Genomic DNA, 15,309 nt, shown 5'->3' on the forward strand with positions numbered 1-15,309 from the left:
TACAGAATTTTCATTTTTGGGTGAACTAACCCTTTAAGATTCGTCCACTAGGTCAACATGATACTAACCGGTGTGTTACTCTTTCCTCTTGGTGTGTGTGTGTGTGTGTGTGTGTGTGTGTAGATTCGTGAAAGTGAGGACGAGTGGGGCGTCCCGCATTCATTCACTCTGTTCGGACAGCGGCAGTCTGTGGTCGTGGCCGCCAGGTAAACCCATCCAGAATGTAATGTTGTATGAGGTTAAAGGCACAATATGGACGATTTTTGGATTAAAATATCCAAAAACCACTAGATCAGTGTTATATATGTTGTTGTCTTGTGTACTTACATTATCCCGAATGTTTAAATCCAGATAAATAAGCAATTTTAACCAGGACACTAGACGTATATCAAGAATATATCACTTCAGAAATCACAGTTTACATCCTTTTTGACCCCTGCAGAGCACCGTACGGTTGTGCTTCGCTGTAATTTGGATGCATTTTAAAGATCTAGTCTTTTATTACTGAAATGCTGGCATGTATTTACAAGAGCAAGACATTACATCACCGCTCAAAAAATGCAAAGAAGAAAATGACGCAAACATTTGAAACGGCAGTGATTATATCTGTTAAAATAACCACAGCTTTATCTTTATCTCATGTAAATAAGTGGCTGTATTCACTTATTTCCGCTCATTTCCATGTGGAATAAAATGACTTCCTTTATTTTGAGATGTATAAATATACAATTAAATAATAACAACGAAAACAACAACATTAATTATATTATTGTTGTTGTTTTATTATTTCATTATATATGATATATTTATTAATAATAATAATAACACTAGTAATAGGCTGTTGTTGCTATAATATTATTTATTATAGTTATATTATTTATTATATTAAATTCTTATGCTATATTTAAGGTTATATTTATTTAATAATTATATTATTATTATTATTATTATTATTATTATTAGTTGTTGTTATTTTATTATATATTATTATATGTTTAATAATAATTTTAATAACACTAAGGGTAATAATAATTATATTATTATTAAATATATTGGTAAATAATAATAACAACAAAAACAACAATAATAAGAGTACTGTTGTTTTTGTTTTACTATTTGTGTCCATGTTATAATTATATATTTATTAATAATAATAATAATAATAATAATATAACCACAACAACAGCAATAATCATATTGTTGTGTTTATAATATGTATTATTGTTATAATAGTATTTATTATATTAACCCTCTAATGCATTAATTATGTTTTTGCACTTAATCTTATTTTCTGGAATATTTAAGATAACAGATACAATTATTATGCAATATTTATTATTATATTTATTTAATAATTATGATAGTATATTATTGAATTATTATATATTAATAATATGAAGAAGAAAATGTATTAATAATAATAATAATAATATAACCACAACAACAGCAATAATCATATTGTTGTGTTTATAATATGTATTATTGTTATAATATTATTTATTATATTAACCCTCTAATGCATGAATAATTTTTTTTGCACTTAAATATTCCAGAAAATAAGATTAAGATAACAGATTCAATTATTATGCAATATTTATTGTTATTATATTTATTTAATAATTATTATTGTATTATTATTGAATTATTATATATTAATAATAATATGAAGAAGAAAATGTATTAATAATAATAATAATAATAATAGTAATATAACCACAACAACAGCAATAATCATATTGTTGTGTTTATAATATGTATTATTGTTATAATAGTATTTATTATATTAACCCTCTAATGCATTAATTATGTTTTTGCACTTAATCTTATTTTCTGGAATATTTAAGATAACAGATTAAATTATTATGCAATATTTATTGTTATTATATTTTTTATAAGTATTATTGTATTATTATTGAATTATTATATATTAATAATAATATGAAGAAAATGTATTAATAATAATAATAATAGTAATATAACCACAACAACAGCAATAATCATATTGTTGTGTTTATAATATGTATTATTGTTATAATAGTATTTATTATATTAACCCTCTAATGCATTAATTATGTTTTTGCACTTAATCTTATTTCCTGGAATATTTAAGATAACAGATTAAATTATTATGCAACATTTATTGTTATTATATTTATTTAATAATTATTATTTAATTATTATATATTTAATAATAATATGAAGAAGAAAATGTATTAATAATAATAATAATAAACACATTTAACCATTTATAATGTTAATGATGATGATGCTAGTCATGTAATGATGCAGTGAATCTTGTGTGTTGTGTGGTTTAGTTGAGCTCCTCATCAGTCTGAGTTGAGTTTGATTGACAGGAGCTGCGTCTCTAACGTCCTCATTGCCTCCACAGCTCGGCGTCTGAGATGGAGAAGTGGGTGGAGGACATCAAGATGGCCATTGAGCTGGCGGACAAATGCAACGGCCCCTCGGCTGAGATTCTGTCCAGCAGTTTCACTGACGGCAGTAAGTCACACACTCTCTCCTGCATGTCAAACACTGATCTGACACATACTAATGCTGGACCTTTGTGTGCTTATCTTATTAATAACTGACGCTTGCTGATGTTTTTCTGTCTAATGGAATGATGCGGAACACAGTTTGCTCTCATGGCATTAACAGAGCTGTTTACAGGGGAGCAGGTTTCACAGGTTTCCAGTCCTCCGATCACACACACACACACACACACACACACACACACACACACACACACACACACACACACACACACACTGAGTCTCTTCTGCTTTTCTTCCTTTGCATTGCTCCTGTCCTCTGGACGTTGAGTTTGATGTCGTTGTGGTGATGTGACTGTATATTATTGCTATATATTTGCAGAGTTTTTGTTCACTGTCATTGTCTGATATTTGACCTGCAGACTTCAAAGGACTCCATCCACCGGCTTTATATTGAGTGCTGTGATGTCTATAAAATGCTTTTATTTATCTACTGTAGTTTATTTACTAGTGCCAAAACTACTTCCAAAAGAAACATGCGGCACAATAAGTAACAAAATGCATGTTTTTTTTTATTTATTTAGTGTATTATATTTATTTAGTGTAGTTTATTTATTTATTTAGTGTAGTTTATTTATTTATTAAGTGTGGTTTATTTATTTAGTGTGATGTATTTGTTTATTTAATGTAGTTGGTTTATTTATTTAGTGTGATTTGTTTATTGTATTTATTTATTTAGTGTGATTTTTTTTTTTTTTTTAATCTAGTTTGTTTATTTATTTAGTGTAGTTTATTTATTTAGTGTGGTTTACTTATTTAGTTTATTTGTTTAGTGTGGTTTATTTATTTATTGTAGTTTATTTATTTATTTAGTACAGTTTATTTATTGTAGTTTATTTATTTTATTTATTTATTTAGTGTAGTTTATTTATTTAGTTTATTTATATATTGTAGTTTATTTTATTTATTTAGTGTAGTTTATTTATTGTAGTTTATTATTTACTGTAGTTTATTTTATTTATTTATTTATTTAGTGTAGTTTATTTATTTAGTGTAGTTTATTTATTTACTGTAGTTTATTTATATATTGTAGTTTATTTTATTTATTTAGTGTAGTTTATTTATTGTAGTTTATTATTTACTGTAGTTTATTTTATTTAGTGTAGTTTATTTATTGTAGTTTATTATTTACTGTAGTTTATTTTATTTAGTGTAGTTTATTTATTTAGTGTAGTTTATTTATTGTAGTTTATTAATTTACTGTAGTTTATTTATTGTAGTTTATTAATTTACTGTAGTTTATTTATTATAGTTTATTAATTTACTGTAGTTTATTTATTGTAGTTTATTTTATTTATTTATTTAGTGTAGTTTATTTATTTAGTGTAGTTTATTTATTTATTGTAGTGTATTTATTATTTATGTATATTTCATGGTTTATTTTTTATTGATTTATTTTATGTACTTTATTTATTAGATATACTAATAAATATTATTATTATTTTAAATAAGAACTCTAAATAAGCTTACAAAAATATTTAATGGTCTAATAAATCCAAAAGAAACATAGCACACAAAGTGACAAAAATGCATGGTATTTATTTATTTATTTTTATATATTTAAGTAACTGAGTTTGTTATTTATTTGTTTATATATCATTGTTTATAAGTTATTTATTCAATGTATTAATTTATGTAGTTTATTTATTAGATATCAAAATACTGATAATACTAATAGTTATTTTTAAATAATTATTGTATGCATTACACTCAATATTATTTCTTTTATTTTTTTGACTCGTGTACTTACATTACCCCGAATGTTTCCAAGAATGTTTAAATGCAGAGAAATAAGCAATTTTAACCAGGACAAAATGTATATATTTTTATATATAAAAACTAAAACAGCTTACAAAAAAGGGCTGCTTTTGTAGTACCATGGTACTTCCAAATGAAACATGGTACACACAAAGTAACAAAAATACATGTTTTTTCAGACATTGTACCTTGATGCTGCCATGGTATGTTTGGAAGTTCTTTGGAGTAAATATCATTGCACATGAATTTCAGTACCATGGTATTACTATCGGACACCATCCTTGTACTACACCATACAAAAAACACAGTAGGGCTGTGCGATATTGAAGAAAAATGCGATATGCGATATCCTTGTTAAATAATGCGATATTCGATATGCAATACGATATAGTGTGTAAAATCTATTTCTTTCCCCAAATGATATCTTTCACTTAAAGCATAACCGACTGCGTTTACATGAATACTCATCAAGACATAACTGTGTGTGTATTTGACAGTTCGAGTGTGTAACAAGACACAAAAAAAGAACGGTTTGTGCGCACATTTCGGTGTGTGTGTCAGACGAGATTGCAAGGAGTTGTTTTTCGCAAGTTATTGCGTTTAATAACTCTTTTTAACGTCAAGCAAGTCACATAAGTAACAGTCATGTGCTCACTGTCTATTCTCTGCTATATGCATCATCCTTAAACGTACACTTTTCACAATGTTGAAGTATCCTATTTAAATCATTCAGATATTGTGTGCCCTTGCGATATGCATATCGCGATATGTACATTTTCGATAATTTCGATATATTGCGCAGCCCTAAAACACAGCGATGCGATCACAGAGTAATACTGTGGTACTCTGAGATATTATTACCACACTGTAAAAAAAATTCAGGTCTCCAATTGAACATTTTCTCCAATCTAAATTTTTCAGTTGGCCAAATTGAATTTCTGTGAATTGATGCAATTTAATTCAATTAAAATTCTAACATTTTCAGTTGGCCAAATTGAATTTCTTGATGTTGATCGCTCACTGGAAAATTTTCAATTGCAGACCTGATTTTTTTTTTACAGTGCATATTCATGTACCCTTTATATTCCCATGGCAAGTCCCTGGAAACACGATATTTTACCACATGGTACATATGGTACACAAAACACGTTTGCTTTTTTTGTGCAATGGCTGTTTAAAAGGCTGTTCTTCCCACATTTCCCAGAATCCCCTGAGGACTCTAGCGCTGACCAGGAATCAGAAGATGACCTGAGCTCCTCTCGGACGTCTCTCGAGCGGCAGACGCCTCACCGCGGTAATACCACGGTTCATGTGTGCTGGCATCGCAGCACCAGCGTGTCCATGGTGGATTTTAGCGTAGCGCTGGAGGTACCGGAGCGCAGCCGTCGTGTTGCCGAGTGTCGTGTGTCTTTCCTCCGTTGTGTCTCTGTGTTTGTGTTTAACCTTCTTCCTCTCTCTCTCTCTATTTCTGTTTCTCCTCTGGGCACGTCGACTGTTTTCAAGGCGTCACTCGTAATTGGTCCCACATGGAGTTTGTGCATCGTTTCTATTTTCATGAATTAATATTAAAGGATTAGTTAACTTTCAAATAAACTTCTGCTGATAATTTACTCACCCCCATGTCATCCAAGATGTCCATGTCTTTCTTTCTGCAGTCGAAAAGAAATTAAGGTTTTTGATGAAAATATTCCAGGATTTTTCTCCATATAATGGACTTCAATGGGCTCCAAACGGTTCAAGGTCCAAATGACAGTTTCAGTGCAGCTTCAAAGGGCTTTAAACGACACCAGACGATGAATAAGGCTCTTATCTAGCGAAACGATCCGTTTCTGTGAGAAACCAGCAGTAATTATGCTATTATTTGACCTCTTATCAGTCGAACGTGATCATCTCTGAGCTCTGCCATAACTTCCATCAAGTGAGGTCAAATACGAGCGTGGTCATAGATGTATACGTAGATGCCTCATTAGCGCGTGCACAGATCAGTAGAATGAGGCATCTACGATCGATATATCTATGACCACGCTCGTATTTGACCTCACTTAGCGGAAGTTATGGCGGAGCTCAGAGATGATCACGTTTGTCTGTTAAGAGGTAAAATAATAGCATAAATACTGCTGGGTTTCTCACAGAAACGGATCGTTTCGCTAGATAAGAGCCTTATTCATCATCTGGTGTCGTTTAAAGCCATTTGAAGCTGCACTGAAACTGTCATTTGGACCTTGAACCGTTTGGAGCCCATTGAAGTCCATTATATGGAGAAAAATCCTGGAATATTTTCATCAAAAACATTAATTTCTTTTCGACTGCAGAAAGAAAGACATTGACATCTTGGATGACATGGGGGTGAGTAAATTATCAGCAAAAGATTATTTAAAAGTGAACTAATCCTTTAAGCATCAGAGAGTTTTATTGGCAGATTTCAGATTCACTAAACTTAACTCATAACCAAAGTGTGCACAAACACATGAGTGTGAAGAAATAATGATAACTTTTCATTCACTGCAGGAAATCCTGTTCCAAACGAGTCTTTTTGGCGAATTTTCCGATATACATATATTGGAAATGCTAAACTCATGCAGTCTCTTTGCAGTGTTTTGAGCGCTGGTCTTCGTGTTCCTCTTCTCTCACACCCGTGTGTCTCTCATGTGTCTGACTCTGTGTGTTTCTCTTCTCCGCTGTGCTAGACGGCCCTAGTCCAGTCAGTCTGTCAGAGGCTCGCTCTGCGGCCCCGCTCAGGGCCCAGGGGCCGGTGTCTCTCGCTCTGGTGTGTTGGTATCGTGTCCAAAGCCTCTCCTTTAGGGAATCCTGCAGGAGTAGAGAGGTAAAACACGGACCCGTGTAATGGACCATCTCACTTGCGCTCGTTTGGATGGTTATTTGTGAAGTTAAACTGGCTGTTAAACCTGCTAACCAGTAAAGTCACGTTTAAGTTTCTTTCATGACAACGGACAAGAGCTCGGTCTTATTTAATGATCTTATAAGTCTGCCTTCAAACCAGTGTGGTTATTGTTAACCAAAACTATTAAAAATCATTCTCGGTAACTGAAGTAAATCTGAAATAAACGTAAGCTTAAATGAAAATTAGAAAGTACTTAAGTATGTAAATTATTAAAACTGAAATAAGAAGAAATTATTTAAAATACTTTTTTTAAAAATGACACTTTTTTTATTATGTTTCTGTATATGTTTTGTTTTGGTACTATCTTTAAACATGCTACAAAAACTTAATATATTTTACTGTATAATTATTTTATTTTATATACAGGTATAAATTATATTTATATATATATCTCAATGTACCATATGTATATGTGGGTATAATGTGTGTGTGTATATATATATATATAATATATATATATATATATATATATATATATATATATATATATATATATATATATATATAGATATATAGATATATACATATATATATATACATATAATGATAAAATAAAGATATTGTAATACATATCATTTTTTGTAGCATGTTTAAAAATAGTAAGGAACATAAATGTAAAATATATATATTCTTCGTCATTTTAAAAGTATATATATATAAAGCATTTTCCAAGTTTTATTTTTTATTATGTCTGTGTAATACATTTTATTGTACTATTTTTAAACATTCTGAAAAAACTTAAAACTTAATATATTTTACTGTATAATATATTTATATATATATATTTATATATATATATATATATATATATATACATACACATACTTATATACATACATTTATTTGTGTAAAAATGCAAGTGAAAGAATACATATTCTTTCAAGTACTTAAATTACTAAAGCTGAACCAAAAAATAAAAAAATTATATAACTAAATATATATATATATTTTTTTTTAATTACAAAACTATATTACAAATTGAATCAAACTTAAAAAACTAAAATAACACGGCTTCAAATGAGTCCATTGTGTCCAGTAGTGGATGTGACATTCCCGGAGTGTCTTCATGCAAATGATTATTTTATGTTAATATCACCGGCTCTAAGTGAACGACCTGAGCTGGACTTTCTACCTCTCTCTCATATAATAACTGATATGACACACTCTCTGCCCTCTGAACACTGACTGTACTCTGGGTTGTGAAGGTGTTTGTTCGCTTGACTTCAGTGTTTCTGTCGTGTTGAATGTGTGTGATTCTTCTTCACTAACAGCACAAACGTGACGATTGACATTCATACAGGACACGCTCTTGCAGCGATCATGAAAACATGCTAGAATGGTCAAATAAAGGAAAATGAACTAAAAATGCATCGTTCATGTCAAGAAGACGGACACAGTTGTGTGTGCCTAGACCAACAATTAACAATACCATTGAACTGAATCCTGTATGAATGGACACTTTTTCTATTCAGATCTGCAGTTTATTAATAGTAAAGTTTACTTGAAATGAACATGGTGACACTTTGTGCTGTCAGTCTCATATCTGTTGTCCAAAATATGCCAAATATTAAATTCAAGTCAAGTGAGTAAAAATTGACTCACGCACAATTGCTAAATTGTGATTTATATTGTGATTTAAACCATGAATAATGTTTAAAAAAAAAATTATATATATATATATAATTTTTTTTTACATTATGCCTGATTTAAATCACAAGATATTTAAATCATGCATTTATGTTCAAATTTCTGAATTTTTACATTATACATGATTTAAAGGGACAGTTCACCCCAAAATAGAAATTCTGTCATAATTTATTCGCCCTCAAGTGGTCCCAAACCTGGATTCATTTCTTTCATCTGCTGAACACAAAAGAAGATATTTTGAACAATGGCAGTTTCTGATCCCTATCGATTTCCATGGTATTTGTTTTTTTTTCTATACTATGGAAGTCAAAGGGGAACAGAAACTGTATGACAGAATTTTTATTTTGGGGTGAACTATTCAATTAAGATTATTAAATCACAATTTTATATCACAGTTTCCCTGAAATGAACATGGGGACACTTTGTGCTGCGAGTCTCATACCGCGTTCACCCAGAGTCCAAAATATACCAAATATTAAATTCAAGTCAAGTGAGTACATTTTTTTGAAATTGTGATTTACATTGATTTCAAAATTAGTAATTTTTGCATGATTTAAATAGCATATATTGTGATTTAAATCCTGCATAATGTTCAAATTAATAGTTTTTACATTATGTATGATTTAAATAACACAATATATGATATTTAAATCATGCATTACGCAAAAAGTTTCTGGTCCCCATTGACTTCCATAGTGTATGTATATATTATACGTATATATACACATAATTAATATTTTTGGGTGAACTATCCTATTAAGCGCATTAAATTGCAATCTCTCGTATTATCTCTCGTACTGTATACTGTGATTTAAATTATGTAGGGATGCACCGATAGGAACATTTTGGCCGATAACCGATAATTGTTTATATCTGAAAGCCGATAACCGATATATTGGTCGATAAATCTAAATCCAAATTTTTATATAATTTTTGAGAGCCTGATTACAAAAAACAAAAGTCTCCGCATTAAAAGCCATGTCCCAAACACACAATTATGATTTTATGTAACCGATATGACAGACTTGTTCTGCTCATGTTGCACTGAACTATATTTGTCTCTTTTGAAGTGATTCCAATCATATTTCAAGCAATTCAAACCCATCATGGTGAACAGTGCACATCTGAAGTGTCTCAGCTGAAGGAAATAATACATTGTTTATCATCTATTGGGCTGATAACGCTAACATTAAAAATGAACATATATCGGCCGATACCGATATGGTGCCCGATATATCGGACATCCCTAAAATTATACATTTTGTAATAAGAGTTTCAAGTAAATCAGATATATTTGAGTACTAAACACTAAATATAATTGGTAATTAAATGTAATAATATATACTTTGAAGCTAATCAGATGAGAGCTGAACTGAGCTTTACTACAGAGATGCTTTATAGATGATTTGAACTTGATTCATATCTGATGATCTTTACACGGTTATTGAACGAAATTGAATCAACACGGAACTGACCTCAGCTGAACAATGACACTATTTACGGCAGAACCAATCTCACTGTATAAATAAATGCGACTTTGGACCCTGGTTGAATCTGAAGCATCTTCTCACTGTCTTTATTCCTCAGAATCAGCTGTCTGGGAATCTGCTGAGGAAGTTCAAGAACAGCAACGGCTGGCAGAAGTTATGGGTGGTCTTCACCAACTTCAGCCTGTTCTTCTACAAAACACACCAGGTGAGACTTTGATTGATTCTCTGAGCAGAATGACAGTGTTTGGCCGTGTCTGATCTGGAAGTGTCTTTGCAGGATGAATATCCTCTGGCCAGCCTTCCTCTGCTGGGATACTCCATCACCATTCCCTCAGAGTCCGAGAACATCCATAAAGACTACGTCTTCAAGCTCCATTTCAAATCACACGTCTACTATTTCAGATCCGAGAGCGAGTACACGTTTGAGAGGTATGACATTTTTTGGGATAGTATGTTCCTGTAAAAAATCATGTTAGTAAAATAAACACTATATTTAAATTTAAAACACAAAGTGCATGACACAAATATATAACAAAAAAGTTTTATGTTTCAGTATACACTATATTGCCAAAAGTATTGGGACGCGCCTCCAAATCACTGAGTTCAGGTGTTCAATCACTTCATGGCCACAGGTGTATAAATCCAGCACTAGGCCTGCAGACGCTTCTACACACATTAGTGAGAGAATGGGCCGCTCTCAGGAGCTCAGAGAACCGTGATCAGTGGACACCTGTGCAATAAATCCATTCCTGAAATTTCCTCACTACTAAATATTCCACGCTCAACTGTTAGTGGTGTTATAACAAAGTGGAAGCGATTGGGAACAACAGCAACTCAGCCACGAAGTGAAATCACAGAGCGGGGTCAGCGCATGCTGAGGGTCACAGAAGTCGCCAACTTTCTGCAGAGTCAAGAGCTCCAGATCTCCAAACTTCTGTGGCCTTCAGATGAGCTCAAGAACAGTGTGTAGAGCTTCACGGAATGGGTTTCCATGGCCGAGCAGCTCATCCAAGCCTTAAATCACCAAGTGCAATGCAAATTGTGGGGTAAAGCACGCCGCCACTGGACTCTAGAGCAGTGAGACGTGTTCTCTGGAGTGACCAATCACGCTTCTCTGACTGACAATCCCATGGACGAGTCTGGGTTTGGCGGTTGCCAGGAGAACGGGACTTGCCTGACTGCATTGTGCCAAGTGTAAAGTTTGGTGGAGGGGGGATTATGGTGTGGGGTTGTTTTTCAGGGGTTGGGCTTGGACCCTTAGTTCCAGTGAAAGGAACTCTCAATGCTTCAGCATACCAAGACATTTTGGACAATTTCATGCTCCCAACTTTGTGGGAACAGTTTGGGGACGGCCCCTTCCTGTCCCAACATGACCAGTGCACACAGCGTCGCTCCATAAAGACATGGATGAGCGAGTTTGGTGTGGAGGAACTTGAGTCCTCAACCCGATTGAACAGCTTTGGGATGAATTAGAGCGGAGACTGAGAGCCAGGCCTTCTCGTCCAACATCAGTGCCTGACCTCACAAATGCACTTCTAGAAGAATGGTCAAAAATCCCCATAAACACACTCCTAAAACATGTGGAAAGCCTTCCCAGAAGAGCTGAAGCTGTTAGAGCTGTGAAGGGTGGGCCAACTCCATATTAAACCCTATGGATTAAGAATGGGATGGCATTAAAGCTCATGTGCATGTAAAGGCAGGCGTCCAAAACTTTTGGTAATATAGTGTACTTGACAGTCCAGTCTAACAAAGAGCTGAAAATGAGATGTTAAAAGCTGTTGATATCACTTGTGGTCCATTCTGAACACTGAGAATGTAAAGTTTCGATAGATTATTGTGCGTTATTGATCTTCCCGGTGTGTGTGTGTGTCCTGTCCTAGGTGGATGGAGGTGATCCGCAGTGCCACGTGCTCTTCCAGTTACATCCGCTCCTTCAGCCGCAAAGAGCCGCACGCCTACTGACCAAAGAGACCCTCGGACCGCCTGCCCGCACACACACACACACACACTGGCCGTGTACGTCAGGTTCTCAATCAGGTTCTCCTAACACACTTTAACATATTTCTTCTGGCAGCGGGTTTGAGCGGGAATTGTTTCGTGTGCTATATCGTCGTTTCACTTTATAGAAAAATTCAGACTTTGATTGGGTTCAGATGTGAAGTTTTGTGAGGTCAGTGCCAGAGTCCAGAACATACTACCATCATCAACATCACATGATGGACAGATCAGATGCAAGTCAATCACTTCCAGTTTTAAATGTGCAGACAGACACCATATCCGTTAGGAAACGACAGCCCTTGTTCATGAAATGCAGTGTGTGTAAATTGTTCGTGAAATTGAATGGTTTTATGAAGGGTTATGATCTTTTCTTAAGAATGTTTTTACGAATGTTTTATTGATTTGTATGTGACGTGTATGTGCGAGTGCTTTTCTAAATGGTTTATTGGGTGCTATTGTGTACGTGAAACTGGTTTTGTTTAATTGAAAGGGACGAATTACTGTTTTACGAACAATTTACACATGCAATCCTTCTGCTCGTGTTTCATGAACTAAATGCCTGTAAGAGTCAACAGAGAAATGTCAATGAAATGTTCAATCTCTGGAGTTTTTAATCGTAGTTGTTTATGTTTATAAAGAATCGACGCCTTTGGTCTACATTTCAGTAAAAAAAAAAAAAAAAACCTGGCGAAATGATGTTTCAGGTCATATTTCACCCCAAAATCAAAAGGGAAAAAATTAAGCCTTTTGTTTGCATGAAGAAAATAAAGCCTATTTTTAGGAGCATTAACTTTAGTTAATTATTGCATTTTCATGACAATTTCCCCTGAAATTTGCATTATGTAGTTTTACATAATGGTATTATTTGTTGTTGAATTTATACTGATTTTAATGAAAATAAAACTCAATTTTATTACTGTATTACATTAGAAATTTGGGGAAAATGTGTCATGAACAATCTTGTTGCTTCTAAAAATATGCTTTTTTTTTTATGGAAGCTCGTTTCTGCCACTGAATAAAAAAGGTAATTGCGACTTTTTTTCTTAGAATTGCGTGATCTCACAATTGCAACTTTATATTACACAATTCTGAGTAAAAATTATAGTAAAAGCCCATCAAAATGCCCAACAATTGGGCAAATTGTAAAAATTATGACTTAATATCACGCAATTCTGAGAAAAATAGTAAAAAATAATGACTTTATATCACACAATTCTGAGTAAAAATTATAGTAAATGCCCAACAATTGGGCAAATAGTAAAAATTATGACTTTATATCACACAATTCTGAGTAAAAATTATAGTAAATGCCCAACAAAATGCCCAACAGTTGGGCAAATAGTAAAAATTATGACTTAATATCACGCAATTCTGAGAAAAATTGTAAAAATTATTAATTTATATCACAATTCTGAGTAGAAATCATAGTAAATGCCCAACAATTGGGCAAATAGTAAAAATTATGACTTTATATCACACAATTCTGAGTAAAAATTATAGTAAATGCCCAACAAAATGCCCAACAGTTGGGCAAATAGTAAAAATTATGACTTAATATCACGCAATTCTGAGAAAAATTGTAAAAATTATTAATTTATATCACAATTCTGAGTAGAAATCATAGTAAATGCCCAACAATTGGGCAAATAGTAAAAATTATGACTTTATATCACACAATTCTGAGTAAAAATTATAGTAAATGCCCAACAAAATGCCCAACAGTTGGGCAAATAGTAAAAATTATGACTTAATATCACGCAATTCTGAGAAATAAATTAATAATTTTTACAATTTATCACAATTCTGAGTAAAAATCATAGTAAATGCCCAACAATTGGGCAAATAGTAAAAATTATGACTTTATATCACACAATTCTGAGTAAAAATTATAGTAAATGCCCAACAATTGGGCAAATAGTAAAAATTATGACTTAATATCACACAATTCTGAGTAAAAATTATAGTAAATGCCCAACAATTGGGCAAATAGTAAAAATTATGACTTTATATAACAATTCTGAGTAAAAATTATAGTAAATGCCCAACAAAATGCCCAACAATTGGGCAAATAGTAAAACTTATGACTTAATATCACGCAATTCTGAGAAAAATTGTAAAAATTATTAATTTATATCACAATTCTGAGTAAAAATCATAGTAAATGCCCAACAATTGGGCAAATAGTAAAAATTATGACTTTATATCACGCAATTTTGAGAAAAATAGTACAAATTATGACTTAATATCACGCAATTCTGAGAAAAATTGTAAAAATTATTAATTTATATCACAATTCTGAGTAAAAATCATAGTAAATGCCCAACAATTGGGCAAATAGTAAAAATTGTGACTTTATATCTTGCAATATTGACTTTATAACTTGCAATTCTGAGAAAAATGGTCGAAATTGCGAGACGTGGACTTGCAGTCGGTCAGAATTGTGAGATATTTCACAGCGGCGGAAACAAGCTTCCATGTTTTGATGCAAAATCAAAGTCACTTTTTTTCCCCTTTCGGGGTGAAGTGCCCCGGGCGTCCCGGTCTATGCACAAGCTGGATTTGTAATGTTTCGGGGGTCATGATCTCTGCTGGCCTGAGACTACGGCACATGCTGCCTTCTGAGCGTTTGTACCGCACTCCAACCTTTCTTTTGTAGGATGATGTTTTTATACAAGTTTTGATACTAACTGTGAACCACTCCCGCTGAGGGAACGCCACACAAGCCCTCATAGTTAGCCATTATTCTGTCATGGTGCAAGAAAAGGAAAAGAAGTCTTTCTCTGAAGGAAGCAGCTGCCTTTTGTCTAAATGCTTGAGTGCCAAAATTCTTCTTTAATCTTTTTTTAAGCATTTTAATTCTTTCTTAATGCATATTATATATATATATATATATTAAAAACCCGATATGGATTATATGTTGGCAGAAATGTATGTTTGACAGTGCGTGAATATGTTCAGAATA

General features: G+C 32.5%; 1 protein-coding gene across 1 annotated transcript in view; it reads left to right on the plus strand.

Moving 5' to 3' along the window:
• Positions 1–15,309, plus strand: part of farp1 (FERM, RhoGEF (ARHGEF) and pleckstrin domain protein 1 (chondrocyte-derived)) — a 134,768-nt gene extending 119,459 nt beyond the window's left edge. Inside the window, exons 18-23 of the mRNA XM_079811946.1 lie at positions 124–206; positions 2,390–2,502; positions 5,515–5,678; positions 10,447–10,554; positions 10,627–10,778; positions 12,230–15,309. Coding sequence (XP_079668072.1) covers positions 124–206; positions 2,390–2,502; positions 5,515–5,678; positions 10,447–10,554; positions 10,627–10,778; positions 12,230–12,311 — 702 coding nt within the window. The 3' untranslated portion in view covers positions 12,312–15,309. The remainder of the gene's footprint in view (positions 1–123; positions 207–2,389; positions 2,503–5,514; positions 5,679–10,446; positions 10,555–10,626; positions 10,779–12,229) is intronic.

This window comes from Gobio gobio, assembly GCF_949357685.1.
Source record: "Gobio gobio genome assembly, chromosome: 3".
NCBI classification, from domain to species: Eukaryota; Metazoa; Chordata; class Actinopteri; order Cypriniformes; family Gobionidae; genus Gobio; species Gobio gobio.